The sequence below is a fragment of the Oncorhynchus mykiss genome, chromosome 14 (assembly GCF_013265735.2).
Source record: "Oncorhynchus mykiss isolate Arlee chromosome 14, USDA_OmykA_1.1, whole genome shotgun sequence".
NCBI lineage: Eukaryota > Metazoa > Chordata > Actinopteri > Salmoniformes > Salmonidae > Oncorhynchus > Oncorhynchus mykiss.
Window position 1 is genome coordinate 34225772 of NC_048578.1, and position 22846 is coordinate 34248617.

The following is a 22846-nucleotide window of genomic DNA, read 5'->3' on the forward strand; positions in this document are numbered from 1 at the left end:
CTGTTGGTTACTGGCCCAACGCTCTAACCATTAGGCTACCTGTTGGTTACTGGCCCAACGCTCTAACCACTAGGCTACCTGTTGGTTACTGGCCCAACGCTCTAACCACTAGGCTACCTGTTGGTTACTGGCCCAACGCTCTAACCACTAGGCTACCTGTTGGTTACTGGCCCAACGCTCTAACCACTAGGCTACCTGTTGGTTACTGGCCCAACGCTCTAACCATTAGGCTACCTGTTGGTTACTGGCCCAACGCTCTAACCACTAGGCTACCTGTTGGTTACTGGCCCAACGCTCTAACCATTAGGCTACCTGTTGGTTACTGGCCCAACGCTCTAACCACTAGGCTACCTGTTGGTTACTGGCCCAACGCTCTAACCACTAGGCTACCTGTTGGTTACTGGCCCAACGCTCTAACCACTAGGCTACCTGTTGGTTACTGGCCCAACGCTCTAACCATTAGGCTACCTGTTGGTTACTGGCCCAACGCTCTAACCACTAGGCTACCTGCTGGTTACTGGCCCAATGCTCTAACCACTAGGCTACCTGCTGATTACTGGCCCATCGCTCTAACCACTAGGCTACCTGCTGGTTACTGGTCCAACGCTCTAACCACTAGGCTACCTGTTGGTTACTGGCCCAACGCTCTAACCACTAGACTACCTGTTGGTTACTGGTCCAACGCTCTAACCACTAGGCTACCTGTTGGTTACTGGCCCAACGCTCTAACCACTAGGCTACCTGTTGGTTACTGGCCCAACGCTCTAACCACTAGGCTACCTGTTGGTTACTGGCCCAACGCTCTAACCACCAGGCTACCTGCTGACATCAGGTATGGTGATCCTACCACTGGACTGGTGTGGAGGCCATAGAAGAAATGGTTGAACCACAGTTTATATGTTTGTTCTTTGGATCTTAAAGGAAAATGTGTTTCAGAACAAGGAAACTCACCCAAGCACACAGGTATTGTTGTAAGCTCCAGAGTAAATGTAGTGGATCTGATCTCAACTGTAGGAAGTGTAACAATAGACGTGCCAAAGCCCCTGCCCTGTTTGGAATACGTGTTTGTTTAGCTCACATACAGTATGTTGTTTGTAAACTAATATAACCCTAGGCGTGCTGTGAAAATGTAGAAGGGATGCTTTTCAAGAGCAGAGGGGAGTACATATGTTGAGGTCCCCTGCTGTTACAGTGTTCCAGCTCACAGAAAGTGAGAGGGCCACATGCTTCTAGGTGAGCTGGTCCATAGTTAAGAGACTCTGCTCTGCCTCTGTGGGAATGTTTTCAGAATCCCAGGAGCATCATCAGTGTGTATTTGGCACTTATTGCAAAGTTATTATTTTGTATTCATTCAGAAAATCACACTTGTTACTGACTGTCCCTCCTCCTCCCTCTCTCTTCCCTGCTCTCCTCTCTTCCCTGCTCTCCTCTCTTCCCTGCTCTCCTCTCTTCCCTGCTCTCCTCTCTTCCCTGCTCTCCTCTCTTCCCTGCTCTCCTCTCTTCCCTGCTCTCCTCTCTTCCCTCTCCTCTCCTCTCTTCCTTGCTCTCCTCTCTTCCTTGCTCTCCTCTCTTCCTTGCTCTCCTCTCTTCCCTGCTCTCCTCTCTTCCCTGCTCTCCTCTCTTCCCTGCTCTCCTCTCTTCCCTGCTCTCCTCTCTTCCCTGCTCTCCTCTCTTCCCTGCTCTCCTCTCTTCCCTGCTCTTCCCTCTCTTCCCTGCTCTTCCCTCTCTTCCCTGCTCTTCCCTCTCCTCTCTTCCTTGCTCTCCTCTGTTCCTTGCTCTCCTCTCTTCCTTGCTCTCCTCTCTTCCCTGCTCTCCTCTCTTCCCTGCTCTCCTCTCTTCCCTGCTCTCCTCTCTTCCCTGCTCTCCTCTCTTCCCTGCTCTCCTCCCTCTCTCATCTCTTCCCTGCTCTCCTCTCTTCCCTGTTCTCCTCTCCTCTCTTCCTTGCTCACCTCTCTTCCCTCTCCTCTCTTCCTTGCTCTCCTCTCTTCCCTGCTCTCCTCCATCTCTCCTCTGTTCCCTCTCCTCTTCCCTGCTCTCCTCTCAATGCAGTTCTACCTCCAAGCTTGGTGGTGGCGCTGCGTCATGTACAACCCAGGGCAAGGCCGGGACCACCCATAAGGTCTGTCTGGTGTGTTCAGATGAGGCGTCTGGCTGTCACTACGGGGTGCTCACCTGCGGAAGCTGCAAGGTGTTCTTCAAGAGAGCCGTGGAAGGTACAGGGGCAAGGGGTGAGATGCTAGGACAACTCATATGGTCTGGTCCCAGATCTGTTTTTACGATCTTGCCAAGTTGGCAGAAACGGATCTGGAACTGGGCTACCACTGGTGATGTCATGAAATGATGTGTGGTTTATGTATCATCATACTTGCCTGTGGCAATGACTGAGATGGTAAGACACCTTGTACTGTGGTGTCATGGAACGATGTTTGTTTATGGTAGATACTGGCGAGGTAGGATTTGTTTTATTTGTGTAGGCCAGTGACATAAAATCAATGAGTCTGCTTACAGGGAGGAGGTCAGAGACTTAGCAGTGTGGTGCCAGGACATCAACCTCTCCCCCAACGTCAGTAAGATCAAGGATCTGATCGTAGACTATAGGAGAAAGAGGGGAGAACACCCCCCCCCCCATGCACATCGACAGGGCTGTTTTTTGAGCAGGCCGATAGCTTTAAGTTCCTTGGCGTCCACATCACAAAGGACTTAACATGGTCCACACACACCCCCGCGGTCGTGAAGAGGGAATGGCAGCGCCTCTTCCCCTTCAACAGGCTGAAAAGATTTGGCATGGGCCCTCAGATCCTCAAAAACGTTCTACAGCTGCACCTTCGAGAGCGTCTTCACTGGCTGCATCACAGCTTGGTATGGCAATTGCACCACCCTTGACCGCAAGGCGCAACAGATGTTGATGTGGACAGCCCAGTATAGCCCAGAGCTTCCTGCCGTCCAGGAAATTTATCATGTTTTGTTTTGTTTAACCTTTATTTAACTAGACAAGTCAGTTAAGGAAAAAAACATATTATTTACAATGACGGTGCGCCGCTCTATGGGACTCCCAATCACGGCCGGTTGTGATACAGCCTGGAATTGAACCAGGTCTGTAGTGACACCTCTAGCACTGAGATGCAGTGCCTTAGACTGCTGCGCCACTCAGGAGCCCCAAAAGGATTCACAAGGGGAAGGATGGTAGGACAACTGATACGGGTACACCTTTGGCACCATGGACTGGTGTTCGTTATGCATATCATAAATAATACTGTACTTGTCTGTGCCTGTTGTTATAAAGAAAATGCACATTTTATTTGCCAGTGGGAGGCTTGCTGATCCAGTATGATGCAAGGGGGAAATGCTGTCAAGAATATAGTACTTTATTACATTTTTTTGTGATTTAAATGATTTTTTTCTTGTCTCTCAGGGCAACACAACTACCTGTGTGCTGGGAGGAACGACTGCATCATCGATAAGATCAGAAGGAAGAACTGTCCAGCCTGCCGCTTCCGCAAGTGTCTCCTGGCAGGGATGAACCTGGAAGGTACACTCTTTTATCTTGTTTTATTGTCTCCTGGCAGGAAGGTACACTATTTTACCTTGTTTTATTGTCTCATGGCAGGGATGAACCTGGAAGTTACACTATTTTACCTTGTTTTATTGTCTCATGGCAGGGATGAACCTGGAAGGTAAACTATTTTACCTTGTTTTATTGTCTCCTGGCAGGAAGGTACACTATTTTACCTTGTGTTATTGTCTCATGGCAGGGATGAACCTGGAAGGTACACTATTTTACCTTGTTTTATTGTCTCATGGCAGGGATGAACCTGGAAGGTACACTATTTTACCTTGTTTTATTGTCTCATGGCGGGGATGAACTTGGAAGGTACACTCTTTTACCTTGTTTTATTGTCTCATGGCGGGGATGAACTTGGAAGGTACACTCTTTTACCTTGTTTTATTGTCTCATGGCAGGGATGAACCTGGAAGGTACACTCTTTTACCTTGTTTTATTGTCTCCTGGCAGGGATGAACCTGGAAGGTACACTCTTTTACCTTGTTTTATTGTCTCATGGCAGGGATGAACCTAGAAGGTACACTATTTTACCTTGTTTTATTGTCTCATGGCAGGGATGAACCTAGAAGGTACACTCTTTTACCTTGTTTTATTGTCTCATGGCAGGGATGAACCTGGAAGGTACACTCTTTTACCTTGTTTTATTGTCTCCTGGCAGGGATGAACCTGGAAGGTACACTATTTTACCTTGTTTTATTATCTCCTGGCAGGGATGAAACTGGAAGGTACACTATTTTACCTTGTTTTATTGTCTCCTGGCAGGGATGAACCTAGAAGGTACACTATTTTACCTTGTTTTATTGTCTCATGGCAGGGATGAACCTAGAAGGTACACTATTTTACCTTGTTTTATTGTCTCGTGGCAGGGATGAACCTAGAAGGTACACTATTTTACCTTGTTTTATTGTCTCATGGCAGGGATGAACCTAGAAGGTACACTATTTTACCTTGTTTTATTGTCTCCTGGCAGGGATGAACCTAGAAGGTACACTCTTTTACCTTGTTTCATTGTCTCATGGCAGCGATGATTTTGATTTGTTAGGATCCTCATTAGCCAACCCCGATGGTGACAGCTAGTCTTACTGGGGTCCCAGACACATAACAAATAATACATTACAGACAAAAAACTTTACAATTTACATACACTATATGTTCATGTTTTAAATGTATCTATCAGTTCCACATGTCAGTACATACACACAACAAGTAGATCACATGTCAGTTCATATACACAACAAGTAGGTCACATGTCAGTTCATATACACAACAAGTAGGTCACATGTCAGTTCAGACACACAACAAGTAGATCACATGTCAGTTCAGACACACAACAAGTAGATCACATGTCAGTTCATACACACTACAAGTAGATCACATGTCAGTTCATACACACAACCAGTAGATCACATGTCAGTTCATACACACAACCAGTAGATCACAGTAGGATTCAATCTTAGTCCTGTATTGTCGTTTTGCCTGTTTGATGGTTTGTCAGAGGGCGTAGCGGGATTTCTTATAAGCGTCCGGGTTAGAGTCCTGCTCCTTGAAAGCAGCAGCTATACCATTTAGCTCAGTGCGGAGGTTGCCTGTAATCCATGGCTTCTGGTTGGGATATGTACGCACGGTCACTGTGGGGACGATGTCATCGATGCACTTATTGATAAAGCCAGTGACTGAGGTGGTGTACTCCTCAATGCCATCGGAAGAATCCCAGAACATGTTCCAGACTGTGATAGCAAAACAGTCCTGTAGCTTAGCATCTGCTTCATCTGACCACTTCCTTATTGACCGGTACTTCCTGCTTTAGTTTTTTCCTTGTAAGCAGGAATCAGGAGGATATAATTGTGGTCAGATTTGCCAAATAGAGGGCGAGGGAGAGCTTTGTGCATCTCTGTGTGTGGAGTAAAGGTGGCCTTGAGTTTTTCTCTGGTTGCACATTTAACATGCTGGTAGAAATTAGGTCAAACAGATTTAAGTTTGCCTGCATTAAAGTACCCGGCCACTAGGAGCGCTGCTTTATGGATGAGCATGTTCTTGTTTGCTCATGGCCTTGTACAGCTTGTTCGGTGTGGTCTTAGTGCCAGAATCGGTTTGTGGTGGTAAATAGACGGCTATGAAAAATATAGATAAACTCTTGATAGATTGTGTGGTCTACAGCTTATCATGAGATACTCTACCTCAGACGAGGACTACCTCGAGACTTCTTTAATATTTGACATTGTGCACCAGCTGTTATTTACAAGTAGACACAAACCCCAACCACTTGTCTTGCCGATGCAGCGTAAACCCAGCCAGCTGTATGTTATCCATGTCATCGTTCAGCCACGACTCGGTGAAACACAATATAGTACAGATTTGAATGTCCCGTTGGTAGTATAGACTTATTATTCGGAGCCCATCCAGTTTATTATCCAATGATTGTACGTTGGCTAATAGGACTGATGGTAGAGGCGGGTTACCCACTCGCCGTCGGATTCTTACAAGGCACGCCGACCTACGACCCCTATATCTCCTTTTCTTCTTCGTGCAAATGACGGGGATTTGGGCCTTGTCCGGTTTCTGAAGTAAATCCTTTGCGTAAGACTTGTTAAAGAAAATAATCTTTGTCCTGTACGAGGGGAGTAATCGCTGTTCTGATTTCCAGAAGCTCTTTCCGATCATAATAGTTTTAATGGCAGAAACATTATAAACAAAATAAGTTACAAATAACGTGAAAAAACACACACAGTAGCACAGTTGGTTAAGATGAACCTGGAAGCTGAACTATTTTACCTTGTTTTATTGTGCAGATTCTAGTTTTGATGTAAATTGGTGTACAACTCAGTCTGACTACAAGCTACTACCACCTCAAATACCAGATACAAGTAGATATATTAGTTTGACTTGTTTTTGAGATCATGGTCACTCAATCTACCGCCTCCCTTCCTCTCTCCTTCACTACAGCTCGTAAAACCAAGAAGCTGAACCGTTTAAAGGGGGTGCAGCAGCCCACCACTGCCGAGCTGACCCCCCGTCCACTCCCAGAGGCCAGGTCGCTGGTCCCCAAGTCCATGCCCCAGCTCACCCCCACCATGCTGTCCCTACTAAAGGCCATCGAGCCAGACACCATCTACTCTGGCTACGACGGCACCCTGCCAGACACCTCCACCCGCATCATGACCACCCTCAACAGGCTGGGGGGACGACAGGTGGTATCAGCCGTCAAGTGGGCCAAGGCCCTACCAGGTACTGCTGTCTCTAAAATACACTGTTGGAAATCTGCACAGTACCTACCATAGATAGCAGTACTACAGTATAATCTGGGAAATAGAACCTTTAGTAATTTAGTGTTCTGTTATCTTCCCCTGCAGGGTTCCGGAACCTTCACCTGGACGACCAGATGACTCTGCTGCAGTGTTCCTGGTTGTTCCTCATGTCCTTCGGCCTGGGCTGGAGGTCCTACCAACAGTGTGACGGGAATATGCTCTGCTTCGCTCCAGACCTCGTCATCAACCAGTATGTCTCTCTCTCTCAATTCAATTCAAGGCATGGGAAACATGTGTTAACATTGCCAAAGCAAGTGAGGTAGATAATATACAAAAGTGAAATAAACAATAAAAAATAACACTAAACATTACACAAACAGAAGTTTCAAAACATATTAAATCTCTCTCTTTCTCTTTTTTTATTTTTCTCTCTTTCTCTTTTTTTTTTATATATATTTATATATATATATATATATATATATAGTATCTGTCTTCAATATGTTTTGGACTATCTGTCTAATCCCTAACATGCATGTCTCTCTCTCTCCTCATCAGGGACCGTATGAAGCTGCCCTACATGGCAGACCAGTGTGACATCATCACTAACATGTCTCTCTCTCTCCTCATCAGGGACCGTATGAAGCTGCCCTACATGGCAGACCAGTGTGACATCATCACTAACATGTCTCTCTCTCTCCTCATCAGAGACCGTATGAAGCTGCCCTACATGGCAGACCAGTGTGACATCATCACTAACATGTCTCTCTCTCTCTCTCCTCATCAGGGACCGTATGAAGCTGCCCTACATGGCAGACCAGTGTGACATCATCACTAACATGTCTCTCTCTCTCCTCATCAGGGACCGTATGAAGCTGCCCTACATGGCAGACCAGTGTGACATCATCACTAACATGTCTCTCTCTCTCCTCATCAGGGACCGTATGAAGCTGCCCTACATGGCAGACCAGTGTGACATCATCACTAACATGTCTCTCTCTCTCCTCATCAGGGACCGTATGAAGCTGCCCTACATGGCAGACCAGTGTGACATCATCACTAACATGTCTCTCTCTCTCCTCATCAGAGACCGTATGAAGCTGCCCTACATGGCAGACCAGTGTGACATCATCACTAACATGTCTCTCTCTCTCTCTCTCCTCATCAGGGACCGTATGAAGCTGCCCTACATGGCAGACCAGTGTGACATCATCACTAACATGTCTCTCTCTCTCCTCATCAGGGACCGTATGAAGCTGCCCTACATGGCAGACCAGTGTGACGTCATCACTAACATGTCTCTCTCTCTCCTCATCAGGGACCGTATGAAGCTGCCCTACATGGCAGACCAGTGTGACATCATCACTAACATGTCTCTCTCTCTCCTCATCAGGGACCGTATGAAGCTGCCCTACATGGCAGACCAGTGTGACATCATCACTAACATGTCTCTCTCTCTCCTCATCAGGGACCGTATGAAGCTGCCCTACATGGCAGACCAGTGTGACATCATCACTAACATGTCTCTCTCTCTCCTCATCAGGGACCGTATGAAGCTGCCCTACATGGCAGACCAGTGTGACATCATCACTAACATGTCTCTCTCTCTCCTCATCAGGGACCGTATGAAGCTGCCCTACATGGCAGACCAGTGTGACATCATCACTAACATGTCTCTCTCTCTCCTCATCAGGGACCGTATGAAGCTGCCCTACATGGCAGACCAGTGTGACATCATCACTAACATGTCTCTCTCTCTCCTCATCAGGGACCGTATGAAGCTGCCCTACATGGCAGACCAGTGTGACATCATCACTAACATGCCTGTCTCTCTCCTCATCAGGGACCGTATGAAGCTGCCCTACATGGCAGACCAGTGTGACATCATCACTAACATGTCTCTCTCTCTCCTCATCAGGGACCGTATGAAGCTGCCCTACATGGCAGACCAGTGTGACATCATCACTAACGTGTCTCTCTCTCTCTCCTCATCAGGGACCGTATGAAGCTGCCCTACATGGCAGACCAGTGTGACATCACTAACATGTCTCTCTCTCTCTCTCCTCATCAGGGACCGTATGAAGCTGCCCTACATGGCAGACCAGTGTGACATCATCACTAACATGTCTCTCTCTCTCTCCTCATCAGGGACCGTATGAAGCTGCCCTACATGGCAGACCAGTGTGACATCATCACTAACATGTCTCTCTCTCTCTCTCCTCATCAGGGACCGTATGAAGCTGCCCTACATGGCAGACCAGTGTGACATCATCACTAACATGTCTCTCTCTCTCCTCATCAGAGACCGTATGAAGCTGCCCTACATGGCAGACCAGTGTGACATCATCACTAACATGTCTCTCTCTCTCCTCATCAGAGACCGTATGAAGCTGCCCTACATGGCAGACCAGTGTGACATCATCACTAACATGTCTCTCTCTCTCTCCTCATCAGGGACCGTATGAAGCTGCCCTACATGGCAGACCAGTGTGACATCATCACTAACATGTCTCTCTCTCTCCTCATCAGAGACCGTATGAAGCTGCCCTACATGGCAGACCAGTGTGAACAGATGTTGAAGATCTCCAGTGAGTTTGTCAGACTGCAGGTGTCTCATGACGAGTATCTGTGTATGAAGGTTCTGCTGCTGCTCAGCACCGGTGAGTCTCAGCTCCACTTTTCCTTTGACCTGGCCCACTTGAGTCCGTAACAATATGACAACCTATTTCCTGATTGATGACTGTGTGTTCCTGGGTTTTTACTGTTATTTGTTGTTGTTGATCATAGCATTGGGATGTCAAAACAAAAGTTTCTAATTTCATCTTCTTGTATTTTCGCTCTACATTTTCAACATATAATAGAAGGGGAAGTGCATAATATATATTTTTTTTAATAAAAAATTCTCACCTTTATTTAACCAGGTAGGCTAGTTGAGAACAAGTTCTCATTTACTGGGTTATTGAAAACATTCCCTGTTATGTTTCCCTTTGGTGCGAAAGGATGGTCTGGAGTCAGACACACAGAGGTTGATATATTATGTTGTCCTGTCCCCCACAGTGCCAAAGGATGGTCTGGAGTAAGACACACAGAGGTTGATATATTATGTTGTCCTATCCCCCACAGTGCCAAAGGATGGTCTGGAGTAAGACACACAGAGGTTGATATATTATGTTGTCCTGTCCCCCACAGTGCCAAAGGATGGTCTGGAGTAAGACACACAGAGGTTGATATATTATGTTGTCCTATCCCCCACAGTGCCAAAGGATGGTCTGGAGTAAGACACACAGAGGTTGATATATTATGTTGTCCTATCCCCCACAGTGCCAAAGGATGGTCTGGAGTAAGACACACAGAGGTTGATATATTATGTTGTCCTGTCCCCCACAGTGCCAAAGGATGGTCTGGAGTAAGACACACAGAGGTTGATATATTATGTTGTCCTGTCCCCCACAGTGCCAAAGGATGGTCTGGAGTAAGACACACAGAGGTTGATATATTATGTTGTCCTGTCCCCCACAGTGCCAAAGGATGGTCTGGAGTCAGACACACAGAGGTTGATATATTATGTTGTCCTGTCCCCCACAGTGCCAAAGGATGGTCTGGAGTCAGACACACAGAGGTTGATATATTATGTTGTCCTATCCCCCACAGTGCCAAAGGATGGTCTGGAGTCAGACACACAGAGGTTGATATATTATGTTGTCCTGTCCCCCACAGTGCCAAAGGATGGTCTGGAGTCAGACACACAGAGGTTGATATATTATGTTGTCCTATCCCCCACAGTGCCAAAGGATGGTCTGGAGTCAGACACACAGAGGTTGATATATTATGTTGTCCTATCCCCCACAGTGCCAAAGGATGGTCTGGAGTCAGACACACAGAGGTTGATATATTATGTTGTCCTATCCCCCACAGTGCCAAAGGATGGTCTGGAGTAAGACACACAGAGGTTGATATATTATGTTGTCCTATCCCCCACAGTGCCAAAGGATGGTCTGGAGTCAGACACACAGAGGTTGATATATTATGTTGCCCTGTCCCCCACAGTGCCAAAGGATGGTCTGGAGTCAGACACACAGAGGTTGATATATTATGTTGTCCTGTCCCCCACAGTGCCAAAGGATGGTCTGGAGTCAGACACACAGAGGTTGATATATTATGTTGTCCTATCCCCCACAGTGCCAAAAGATGGTCTGGAGTAAGACACACAGAGGTTGATATATTATGTTGTCCTATCCCCCACAGTGCCAAAGGATGGTCTGGAGAGTAAGACACACAGAGGTTGATATATTATGTTGTCCTATCCCCCACAGTGCCAAAGGATGGTCTGGAGTAAGACACACAGAGGTTGATATATTATGTTGTCCTATCCCCCACAGTGCCAAAGGATGGTCTGGAGAGTAAGACACACAGAGGTTGATATATTATGTTGTCCTATCCCCCACAGTGCCAAAGGATGGTCTGGAGTAAGACACACAGAGGTTGATATATTATGTTGTCCTATCCCCCACAGTGCCAAAGGATGGTCTGGAGTAAGACACACAGAGGTTGATATATTATGTTGTCCTATCCCCCACAGTGCCAAAGGATGGTCTGGAGTAAGACACACAGAGGTTGATATATTATGTTGTCCTATCCCCCACAGTGCCAAAGGATGGTCTGGAGTAAGACACACAGAGGTTGATATATTATGTTGTCCTATCCCCCACAGTGCCAAAGGATGGTCTGGAGTCAGACACACAGAGGTTGATATAATATGTTGTCCTATCCCCCACAGTGCCAAAGGATGGTCTGGAGAGTAAGACACACAGAGGTTGATATATTATGTTGTCCTATCCCTCACAGTGCCAAAGGATGGTCTGGAGTAAGACACACAGAGGTTGATATATTATGTTGTCCTGTCCCCCACAGTGCCAAAGGATGGTCTGGAGTAAGACACACAGAGGTTGATATATTATGTTGTCCTGTCCCCCACAGTGCCAAAGGATGGTCTGGAGTAAGACACACAGAGGTTGATATATTATGTTGTCCTATCCCCCACAGTGCCAAAGGATGGTCTGGAGTAAGACACACAGAGGTTGATATATTATGTTGTCCTATCCCCCACAGTGCCAAAGGATGGTCTGGAGTAAGACACACAGAGGTTGATATATTATGTTGTCCTGTCCCCCACAGTGCCAAAGGATGGTCTGGAGTAAGACACACAGAGGTTGATATATTATGTTGTCCTGTCCCCCACAGTGCCAAAGGATGGTCTGGAGTAAGACACACAGAGGTTGATATATTATGTTGTCCTGTCCCCCACAGTGCCAAAAGATGGTCTGAAGAGTCAGGCAGTGTTTGATGAGATCAGGATGTCCTACATCAAGGAGTTGGGGAAGGCCATCGTCAAGAGAGAGGAAAACTCCAGCCAGAACTGGCAACGCTTCTACCAGCTCACCAAGCTTCTTGACTCCATGCACGAGGTACACATTACACTTCTTCAATTTCCTAACTTTTATTTATTTATTTTTCGTATATTTGTTATCATTTATTTTATCGTCATTATTATTGTTATTATTGAAGGCCTATTTAATCATCTAAACCAGTTCTTTAAATATGCAAAAAAGTTTTGTTTCATTTCGTTAAGACTTTTTCGTTGGCTAAATTAAGTTATTTATTTTTAGTTTTGTGGGCCATATTTAGTTTAAGATGGGTTAAAACTAGGCCGCTTGTGAAATAAATAGCATTAGCCTATTGCTGTCCTTTGTTGGGTAGGCACTCACCTTTTGTTGGTAATCGCTGCAATATAGGCCTGTTCAAATCAGTTCTTTAAATATGTAGCAACTGTTTTGTTTCCTTCTGTTAAGACATTTTCTTTGGTCAAATTAAGTTCCAACTGTATTGTTGTGTCTGCCGCAATATAATACAGTTACCGGTAGTCTCTTTATTTATTTGTTACCAGGTAAGTTGACTGAGAACACGTTCTCATTTGCAGCAACGACCTGGGGAATAGTTACAGGGGAGAGGAGGGGGATGAATGAGACAATTGTAAACTGCGGATTATTAGGTGACCGTGATGGTTTGAGGGCCAGATTGGGAATTTAGCCAGGACACCGGGGTTAACACCCCTACTCTTACGATAAGTGCCATGGGATCTTTAATGACCTCAGAGAGTCAGGACACCCGTTTAACGTCCCATCCGAAAGACGGCACCCTACACAGGGCAGTGTCCCCAATCACTGCCCTGGGGCATTGGGATATTATTTAGACCAGAGGAAAGAGTGCCTCCTACTGGCCCTCCAACACCACTTCCAGCAGCATCTGGTCCAGGGACTGACCAGGACCAGGACCAGGACCAACCCTGCTTAGCTTCAGAAGCAAGCCAGCAGTGGTATGCTGCTGGTCTTAGGGCTACTCGCACTCAAACCATGAAAAGGAAAAAAACAAGAGGATGAGGGTGAGATGCAAAACTTAGTTTAATGACGCCACATGATAACCTGTTTGTATTTTCCATATAAACAATGACTTACTCTTTGGCTATTATTCGGTTTAGCTACTGCAGAATATGTTTTAGGCCTAGCAGAGTTACTGCTTTAATCTAACAATATAATACTTCTCTTTATAAAAACAGAAATCTGATCCAAAATGTACAAATTAGCCTCCTCCTGTATACCTATCTGTATAGCTGTATATCAATCTCATTTTTATTTGTCACATGCGCTGAATACAACCGGTTTAGACCTTACCGTGAGATTCTTACTTACAAGCCCTTAACCAACAATGTAGTTTTAAGAAAAATAATAGCTGCGAAAATATTTACTAAATAAAAAATTAAATACAAATAAAATTATACAATAAAATAACAATAATGAGAGGGTACCGGTACTGAGTCAATGTGCGGGGGTACAGGTTAGTCGAAGTAATATGTAGGTAGGGGTAAAGTGACTATGTATAGGTAACAAACAGCGAGTAGCAGCAGTGTAAAAACAGAGGGGTGGGGGGGTGTCAATACAAATAGTCCGGGTGGCCATTTGATTAATTGTTTAGCGCAGTCTTATGGCTTGGGGGGTAGAATCTGTTAAAACCTGTTGCGATGAGCAATCCCGTATCCGGGATCCTATTTATAGCCTCAAGCTCATTACCATAACGCAACGTTAACTATTCATGAAAAATCGCAAATGAAATAAATATATTTGCTCTCAAGCTTAGCCTTTTGTTAACAACACTGTCATCTCAGATTTTCAAAATATGCTTTTGAACCATAGCTAAACAAGCATTTGTGTAACAGTATCGATAGCTAGCATACCATTAAGCCTAGCAATCAGCATGCAACATTTTCACAAAAACAAGAAAAGCATTCAAATAAAATAATTTACCTTTGAAGAACTTCAGATGTTTTCAATGAGGAGCCTCTCAGTTAGATAGCAAATGTTCAGTTTTTCCAAAAATATTATTTGTGTTGACAAATCGCTCCGTTTTCTTCATCACGTTTGGGTAAGAAAAAACCCGAAAATTAAGTCATTACAACATAAACTTTTTTCCAAATTAACTCCATAATATCGACAGAAAAATGGCAAACGTTGTTTAGAATCAATCCTCAAGGTGTTTTTCACATATCTATCGATGATAAATCATTCGTGGCAGTTGACTTTCTCCTCTGAAGAAAATGGAACGCGCATGGACCTGGAGATTACGCAATAATTTCGACACAGGACACCGGGCGGACACCTGGTAAATGTAATCTCTTATGGTCAATCTTCCAATGATATGCCTACAAATACGTCACAATGCTGCAGACACCTTGGGGAAACGACAGAAAGTGCAGGCTCATTCCTGGCGCATTCACAGCCATATAAGGAGACATTGGAACACAGGGCATTCAAAATCTGGACCATTTCCTGTATGAAATTTCATCTTGGTTTCACCTGTAGCATTAGTTCTGGGGCACTCACAGATAATATCTTTGCAGTTTTGGAAACGTCAGAGTTTTTTCTTTCCAAACCTGTCAATTACATGCATAGTCGAGCATCTTTTCGTGACAAAATATCTTGTTTAAAACGGGAACATTTTTTTCCCCAAAATTAAAAGAGCGCCCCCTATCTCGAAGAAGTTATTAAGGAGCCTTTTGGACCTAAAACTTGGCGCTCAGGGTCTATGACTTGGGTAATGCAACCGGTCAGGATGCTCTCGATGGTGCAGCTGTAGCACTTTTTGAGGATCTGGGGACCCGTGCCAAATCTTTTCAGTCCAGTCTCCTGAGGGGGAAAAGGTGTTGTCGTGCCCTCTTCTGACAAGTACAGAGCCTTCAGAAAGTATTCACACACTTTGACTTTTTCCACATTTTGTTGTGTTACAGCTTGAATGTTAAATGGATTCAATTGATATATTTTTGTCACTGGCCTACACACAATACCCCATAATGTCAAAGTGGAATTATAATTAAAGTGAAAAGGAAATGCTGAAATGTGGTGTGTCATAGTATTCAACCCATTTGTTATGACAAGCCTAAATAAGTTCAGTAGTAAATATTTGCTTAACAAGTCACATAATAAGTTATATGGACTCACTCTGTAATAATATCGGTTAACATGATGTTTTAATGACGACCTCATCTCTCTACCCCACACATACAATTATCTGGAAGGTCCCTCAGTCCAGCAGTGAATTTCAAACACAGATTCAACCACAAAGACCAGGGAGGTTTTCCAATGCCTCGCAAACAAAGAGCACCTATTGCTATATACAGACATTGAATATCCCTTTGATCATGGTGAAGTAATTAATTGCAATTTGGATGGCGTATCAATACACCCAGTCATTACAAAGATACAAGCGTCCTTCCTAACTCAGTTGCCGGAGAGGAAGGAAACTGCTCAGGGATTTCACCATGAGGCCAATGGTGACTTTAAAACAGTTCAAGTTTAATGGCTGTGATAGAAGAAAACTCAGGATGGATCAACAACATTGTAGTTACTCCGCAATACTAACTTAATTTGCAGAGTGAAAGGAAGGACGCCTGTACATAAACAATATTCCAGAACATGCATCCTGTTTGCAACAAGGAACTAAAGTAATAATGCAAAAAATGTGGCAAAGCAATTCACTTTTTGTCCTGAATACAAAGCGTTATGTTTGGGGCAAATCCAATACAACACATTTTTGAGTACCACTCTCCACATTTTCAAGCATGGTTGGTGGCTGCATCACGTTATGGGTATGCTTGTTATCATTAAGGACTGGGGAGTTTTTCAGGATAAAAAAAAAGAAACGTAATAGAGTTAAGCACGAGCAAAATCCTGGAGGAAAACCTGGTTGTCTGCTTTCCACCAGACACTGGGAGACAATTTCACCATTCAGCAGGACAATAACATAAAACACAAGGCCAAGTCTACACTGGATTTGCTTAGTAAGAAGACGGTGAATGTTCCTGAGTGACCAAGTTAGTTTCGACTTAAATCTGCTTGACAATCAATGGCAAGACCTGAAAATGGTTGTCTAGCAATGATCAAAAAACAATTTGACAGAGCTTGAAGCATTTTGAAAAGAATAATGGGCAAATGTTACACAATCCAGGTGTGGAAATCTCTTAGAGACGCAGAAAGACTCACCGCTGTAATCGCTGCCGCAGGTGCTTCTACAAGGTATTGACTCGGGGGGTGTGAGTACTTATGTAAATGAGATATTTCTGTATTTAATTTTCAATACATTTGCAAACATTTCTAGAAACATGTTTTCACTTTGTCATTATGGGGGTATTGTGTGTAGATGGGTGAGAAATCATTTCTGAAAGCACTGTATAAAGTAATGCATGTTGATGTCGGGAAGCATGGCTCTGTCTCTTTAGGGCTGGCTTCTCTTCCTTTATATATAATACAAACATATTAATACACTATATATACAAAAGTATGAGAACACCCCTTCACATTGGTCTATTCGGCTATTTCAGTCACACTCGTTGCTGATGGGAGTATACAATTAAGCACACGGGCATGCGATCTCCATAGACAAACATTGACAGTAGAATGGCCTTACTGAAGAGCTCAGTGACTTTCCACGTTGGCACCGTCATAGGATGCCACCTTTCCAACAAGTCAGTTCGTCAAACTTCTGCCCTGCTAGAGCTTCTCCGGTCAACCGTAAGTGCTGTTTTTGTGAAGTAGAAGCGTCTAGGAGCAACAATAGCTCAGCCACGAAGTGCTAGGCCACACAATCTCACAGAACGGGACGTGTTGAAGCGTCTTGCGTGTAAAAAAATATTATGTTCTTGGTTGCAACACTCACTACCGAGTTCCAAAAGGTCTCTGGAAGCAGTGTCAGCACAATAACTGTTTGTCGGGGGCTTCATGAAATGGGTTTCCATGGCCGAGCAGCCGCACACAAGCCTAACATCACCATGCGCAATGCCAAGCGTCAGCTTGAGTGGTGTAAAGCCCGCCGCCATTAGACTCTGGACCAGTGGAAACGCGTTCTCTGGAGTGATGAATCACGTTTTGCCATCTGGCAGTCCGATGGATGAATCTGGATTTGGCAGATGCCAGGAGAACGCTACCTGCCCCAATGCATAGTACCAACTGTAAAGTTTGGTGGAAGAGGAATAATGGTCTGGGGCTGTTTTTCATGTTTTGGGGTAGGCCCTTTCCTGTTTCTTCATGACAATGCCCCAATATACAAAGCGAGGTCCATACAGAAATAGTTAGTATAGATCGGTGTAAAAGAACTTGACTGGCCTGCACAGAACCCTGACCTCAACCCCATCGAACACCTTTGGGATGAATTGGAATGCCGACTGCGAGCCAGGCCTAATCGCCCAACATCAGTGCCCAACCTCACTAATGCTCTTGTGGCTGAATGGAAGCAAGTCACTGCCACAATGTTCCAACATCTAGTGGAAATCCTTCCCAGAAGAGTGGAGGCTGTTATTGCAGCAAAGGGGAGGACCAACTCCATGTTAATGCCTCTGATTGTGGAATGAAATGTTGGACAAGAAGGTGTCCACATAGTTTGTCACGTAGTGCCTGACGCGCACTTAGTACTCATATCTCCGACAGCTGAACCGCGAGGTGGACAGTTATTATTTTAGGAAAGTGAAAACCGAACCAGCACGGGTCTGTTTTTCTTTTTCCATCAGTCTTTTCGTAACACGTCTGACTGTCCTCCGGTCCATTCGGAACGGGTCTGTTTAGGAAAATAGATAGATATATTTCTGCATGTCGGGTGCGAAAGCCACACATTAATTTCCCCCGTGCGTTTACTGTGAACACTGAGGCTGTGCCCACTTTAAGTTAGATTGAACAGTGGTCAGGTAGACAACTGTGGCTATTTGATCATAATCTAGTTCTATCAGAGTGGCCTACCATCAAAAACAATGGAATAAAATACATCCCATAACATTAAAACATGGAAATAGAACAGCTATCATTCAGCCTACAGTAGCAGCCAATGTGTGGTTTTCAATGCTGGCCTATATTCCATGAGACTTTAGAAAAAATCATGCAGGGCTTGACATGAACCTGTTTATCCACTTGTCCTTCAGACAAGAAGGTGACTGAAAATAGTTTTTTTGCAATAAACCACAAAATAAAATTCATTATTATTCCCATACCATTTTTTTTTTTTACAGAGAATCAGACAAATTATGCTACCCTCTTACACTCTACCTATTGGCTACTTAACTTATTCAAGCCTGTCTCAAAGCATGCTGCCTCCTGGTGGTCTGGAGCTCAATGCTGCCTCCTGCTGGTCTGGAGCTCAATGCTGCCTCCTGGTGGTCTGGAGCTCAATGCTGCCTCCTGGTGGTCTGGAGCTCAATGCTGCCTCCTGGTGGTCTGGAGCTCAGTACATATAAGATTCATGTTTCTGTACACATGGCATACAGCTAGATATAAGATTAATGTAGGAGTATGAGTGGGTTGTGAACAATGATATGAGAAATGGTGACAATAATGTTGCAGATGTTGGGACACGATGCGTTGTCCTGTCCTGTCATTATTATGTTTGTTTTAGTGCCTTTTCTCTCCGATCTACACTAAGAACATTTCTGTGACCAACAGACAATAGATAGACATGTCAAATGTTCTGCTTCCCTCTAGATGGTTGGTGGGCTATAAATAGACATGTCAAATGTTCTGCTTCCCTCTAGATGGTTGGTGGGTTATAAATAGACATGTCAAATGTTCTGCTTCCCTCTAGATGGTTGGTGGGCTATAAATAGACATGTCAAATGTCCTGCTTCCCTCTAGATGGTTGGTGGGCTATAAATAGACATGTCAAATGTTCTGCTTCCCTCTAGATGGTTGGTGGGCTGCTGGATTTCTGCTTCTACACGTTCGTCAACAAGTCACTGTCGGTGGAGTTTCCAGAAATGTTAGCAGAGATCATCAGCAACCAGTTACCAAAATTCAAAGCCGGGAGCGTCAAGCCCCTCCTCTTCCACCAGAAATGACTGTGTGGTGCTACCGCCACTGGCCGTGTCCACCACCGAGACACAATGCCTTAAAATCCCCTCACCTTCCCCTGACAGAGGGAGACAGGGAAGAAGAGAGGCTGTTTTGGGAGAAATTATACAATGTACAGGGGTTTGCTGATTTTGGGGGATGAAACGAGCGCCATCGAGGAGGAAGGAGAGATTTGTCAAGAGGCAGAAGACGAGACGGAGAGAGCAGAGGATTTTTGTTTTGTTTAACATCAATGGTCTCTGATCCAGTTAATAGAATACATGTTTTCATAAGTTGAAGTATAATCAAGGCTTGAACTAAACTAACCCTTTGTGTTTTCTCAGGTGTATGACCCGCAGAACTTAACAATATCTAGATGAAATAAGTATCTATATACAGATTATTAAGATGATGATGATGATGTCTTACGTTTCTGCTGCCACAGTATATACAGTTTATTATACAGCTCATTTTCTTACCTCGGCAAAGGTAACACTATAACTATCTTGTAATGTTAGTCAACAGGTTAACCCACTGTGTAGTCCTCTACCTGTTGCTGTTTTTAGGACGTTGTTGTAACAGAGTTCATTATTCAAAATCACATGACGTTTTGTGTTCTTCGTCACTGTCATTTCCCTAACGCATGTTGCATTCAGTCAGGCTTAACGTGATGAAATTGTTTTATATAATGAAAGCATACAGTACACAGTTCACAGAGCTATATTTGTGTAGGTTTACACACACACACCGTCGATCAGAAAAAGGGAGAGGGGGGGGGGAAAAAGTGCCTTTTTTTTTTAGCTTAAAGTCTGGTTTTAGCCGTTCTCTCTCTGACTGTCCGAGGATGTTCTTCTTTCACCATCACGGCTGACCCTCAGTGTATGGGATTGTTTTGTTTCTATTACATGCCGTTGCAGTCAGTTTTCCTTTTTAAAATGGCTGCCGTGTTAGTCTGCTGCTATTGTAGCTCCGTTATGGCTCCTCGGTGTGAACTATAACAATAAGATCAGTAGATTTAAATAATACTCCCAATCTGCATTCAGTATTCACCTGATCTCCCCCCCCCCCCCCCCCCCCCCCCCCTACCATTATGAGAGAATGTGAAAGTACATAGTAAAGAACATGGCTTTAACTCTATTGGATGTTTGTAAAAGGAAGCTATTAATTGTCACCTTTTTGAGCTTATTTTTGTCAGCAAAAGTACTTTTTGTCCATCGATGAACTAATACCTTCTTCCTGTTGCTGTTGTTTTAACTGTTGTTTTGCTAGTTGTTGTTTTTTTGCCCATTTGACATTATTAGAATGTGTCGGAGAGAGCGATGCGTCAGCCAATCAAAAATGGAGAGTGCAGATTCCACCACAACAGTGTTGACCCTCAATACTCTACAAGCTGGTTTCTGTATGAACACACTGGTGTTTGAATGGATAGTAGAGTGGTGTGTGTGTGAATGAAACATGGGTAACTTGTCATTATTCTTCCTTATAGCGCCTACATTCTGGCAACAGTGACATATCACTGACATATCACTGACATATCACTGACATATTAGACAATTTTATGAGATGAAAACCAGCAATGCACGGGGGGGTTCTGGAGAGGTGGACACTGATGGACCCTTCTCTAGGACAACCTCCCATTGCTGCTCACACAACAACCCCTTACCCACCCAGGCATCTTGCTTACAACATCTCAGCTCTTATTGTTTCTCTCTCGCACTCTGTGTGTGTGTGTGTGTACTTGCGTGCACGCGTGCGTGTGCGTGACACAAAGGTTTTCCAGTAAAGCACTTAGTACTAACTTCGTTCTCTGTCATCTCGTTTCTCACTCAAACTGTGAGCACGTCACAAATTACTCCCTGTCCCCTTTGAAGTGTGTGACTTTTGACCAGGGCAAGGCTCTGGTCCAAAGTAGTGCACGAAATAGGGAATAGGGTGCTATTTCAGACCGTAGTCTGTAGCTTAGTGGATGAGGAGGGGAAGAGACATAAACCAGGAGATATTTTGACCCGGCAACAGAGGACTGGGGTTTCCCACCCCTGTTCTAAGGGGAAATGGTTTTCTTCTAAAAAAAAAATTTAAAAACATGTTTTCATTGTAATGTAATTGGGGTTGTCACATTCCGTACATTTGAGGGGAATTTGTGAGAATTGTTAACCCGAGACCTGAAGCCATTGAGAAGGTGGGATGTGTTCTAACTTACCTAACCTGCGTTTAAAAAAAATGCCATGCTAGTTGTTTGTTTGTTGTTATTGGGTCTATTTACATGTTGGAAAACTGACTTATTTTCAGATTTTTCATACACGATGCCAACATCTAATAAGAAGCTATACGTTAGTGATTCTTAAGAACAACTATACCATACTCAGGTTGTTGTCATTGGTTAAAAGTGTATGTGGTCATCTATGTTCACTGATGAAACTGTTTAAAACCAAAAACTTTTCAGTTTTGATTCCCGGAGTGTGTTTTTCTGACAATGAATTAACAGTCAGGTTAAATAAAAGTTCTCCTGGCCGTTCAGGTACGTTAGTTTCATGCATACTGGACATGCCAAAATCATTAGATTTTTCACACTACTTGATTAACCATCGTTAACTTCCCAATCTATCCTAAAGGAAAACATTTAATTTTCTTTCAATGGTGATACAAAAGTAGTTCGATAAAATTAGAAAAATGAATTCTCCCCATTTTTTAAACTGCTTGTGGATTTCCTACGGGTTACTTTCACATTCAGTGTGGCTGTAAATCATTCTCTGCTGTTGCCTTTCATATAACCGGTATGAAACCACAAAACTACTCACCTCCCCTTATCCAAAAAATGTATTGGTCTCTGTGGAATTGTATTGTGCAGTACTTTTTTCTCTTTTGTTACAAGAAAATCTGAAAATATGCAATAGAAATGACAAATACCTGAGTTACATGTGTTGCTCTAAACAGAGATTATAGACATGTACTGTCATTTTCTTTTCTTTCTTTTCCAATATAAGCTATTTTAGACAGAAAATGATCACTTTAGTGAATGACCTCTGCAGGACAGATTTTCAGGAAAACTTTCAAGTGTCAATATATACCATTTTTGATTTAGACAAGAGTTCCAGTATATTAGATTGTCTAACAGGTGGCCAAAGCTAATCCAGACTCAAAGTTTCCCTGTAGTTTCAGTAGCTCTTGGAACGACAGACGTACAGGACTGTCCTATAACACATTTTATATGTATTTTTTTTGTGTACTAATATTATGAATATAGTAGTCAGTCAACAAAAAAAAACTTCACACAAACTGTTTGTGAAAGTAATCAACCAGCTTTGAACCTGACAATTTGCACTACCCCAAATATTATTTTGGAAATTCTATTTTGTATAAAAACAGACGTTCACTTTTGAAACGTATTATCAAGGGCAGAATGATGATGATGATGATGATGATGATGATGATCTGGTATATGCTTTCCTTTGAAGATGACTTGTTTAGCTTATAGACTATTTCAATTATGTACATATAACCCAATGTAAAGAAAAACAATGTGTTGTATTACTTCCACAAATAATAATAATTTTCTATATCTGTATTATTGCTCATCTGTAGTAGGTCATGTTGATGCTTTTCCTTCCATTAAATGTTGAACTACG

At 43.7% G+C, this 22846-nt stretch overlaps 1 protein-coding gene across 4 annotated transcripts in view; it reads left to right on the forward strand.

The window, feature by feature from the left end:
• nr3c1 (nuclear receptor subfamily 3, group C, member 1 (glucocorticoid receptor)) overlaps nt 1-22846 on the forward strand; it is a 64077-nt gene extending 41231 nt beyond the window's left edge. Inside the window, exons 4-10 of one of the 4 annotated variants that reach the window (XM_036942642.1) lie at nt 2050-2213; nt 3413-3529; nt 6506-6787; nt 6913-7057; nt 9334-9464; nt 12112-12269; nt 19076-22846. In XM_036942642.1, the coding sequence (XP_036798537.1) occupies nt 2050-2213; nt 3413-3529; nt 6506-6787; nt 6913-7057; nt 9334-9464; nt 12112-12269; nt 19076-19228 (1150 nt within the window). In that variant the 3' untranslated portion in view covers nt 19229-22846. 4 annotated transcript variants of the gene reach the window in all.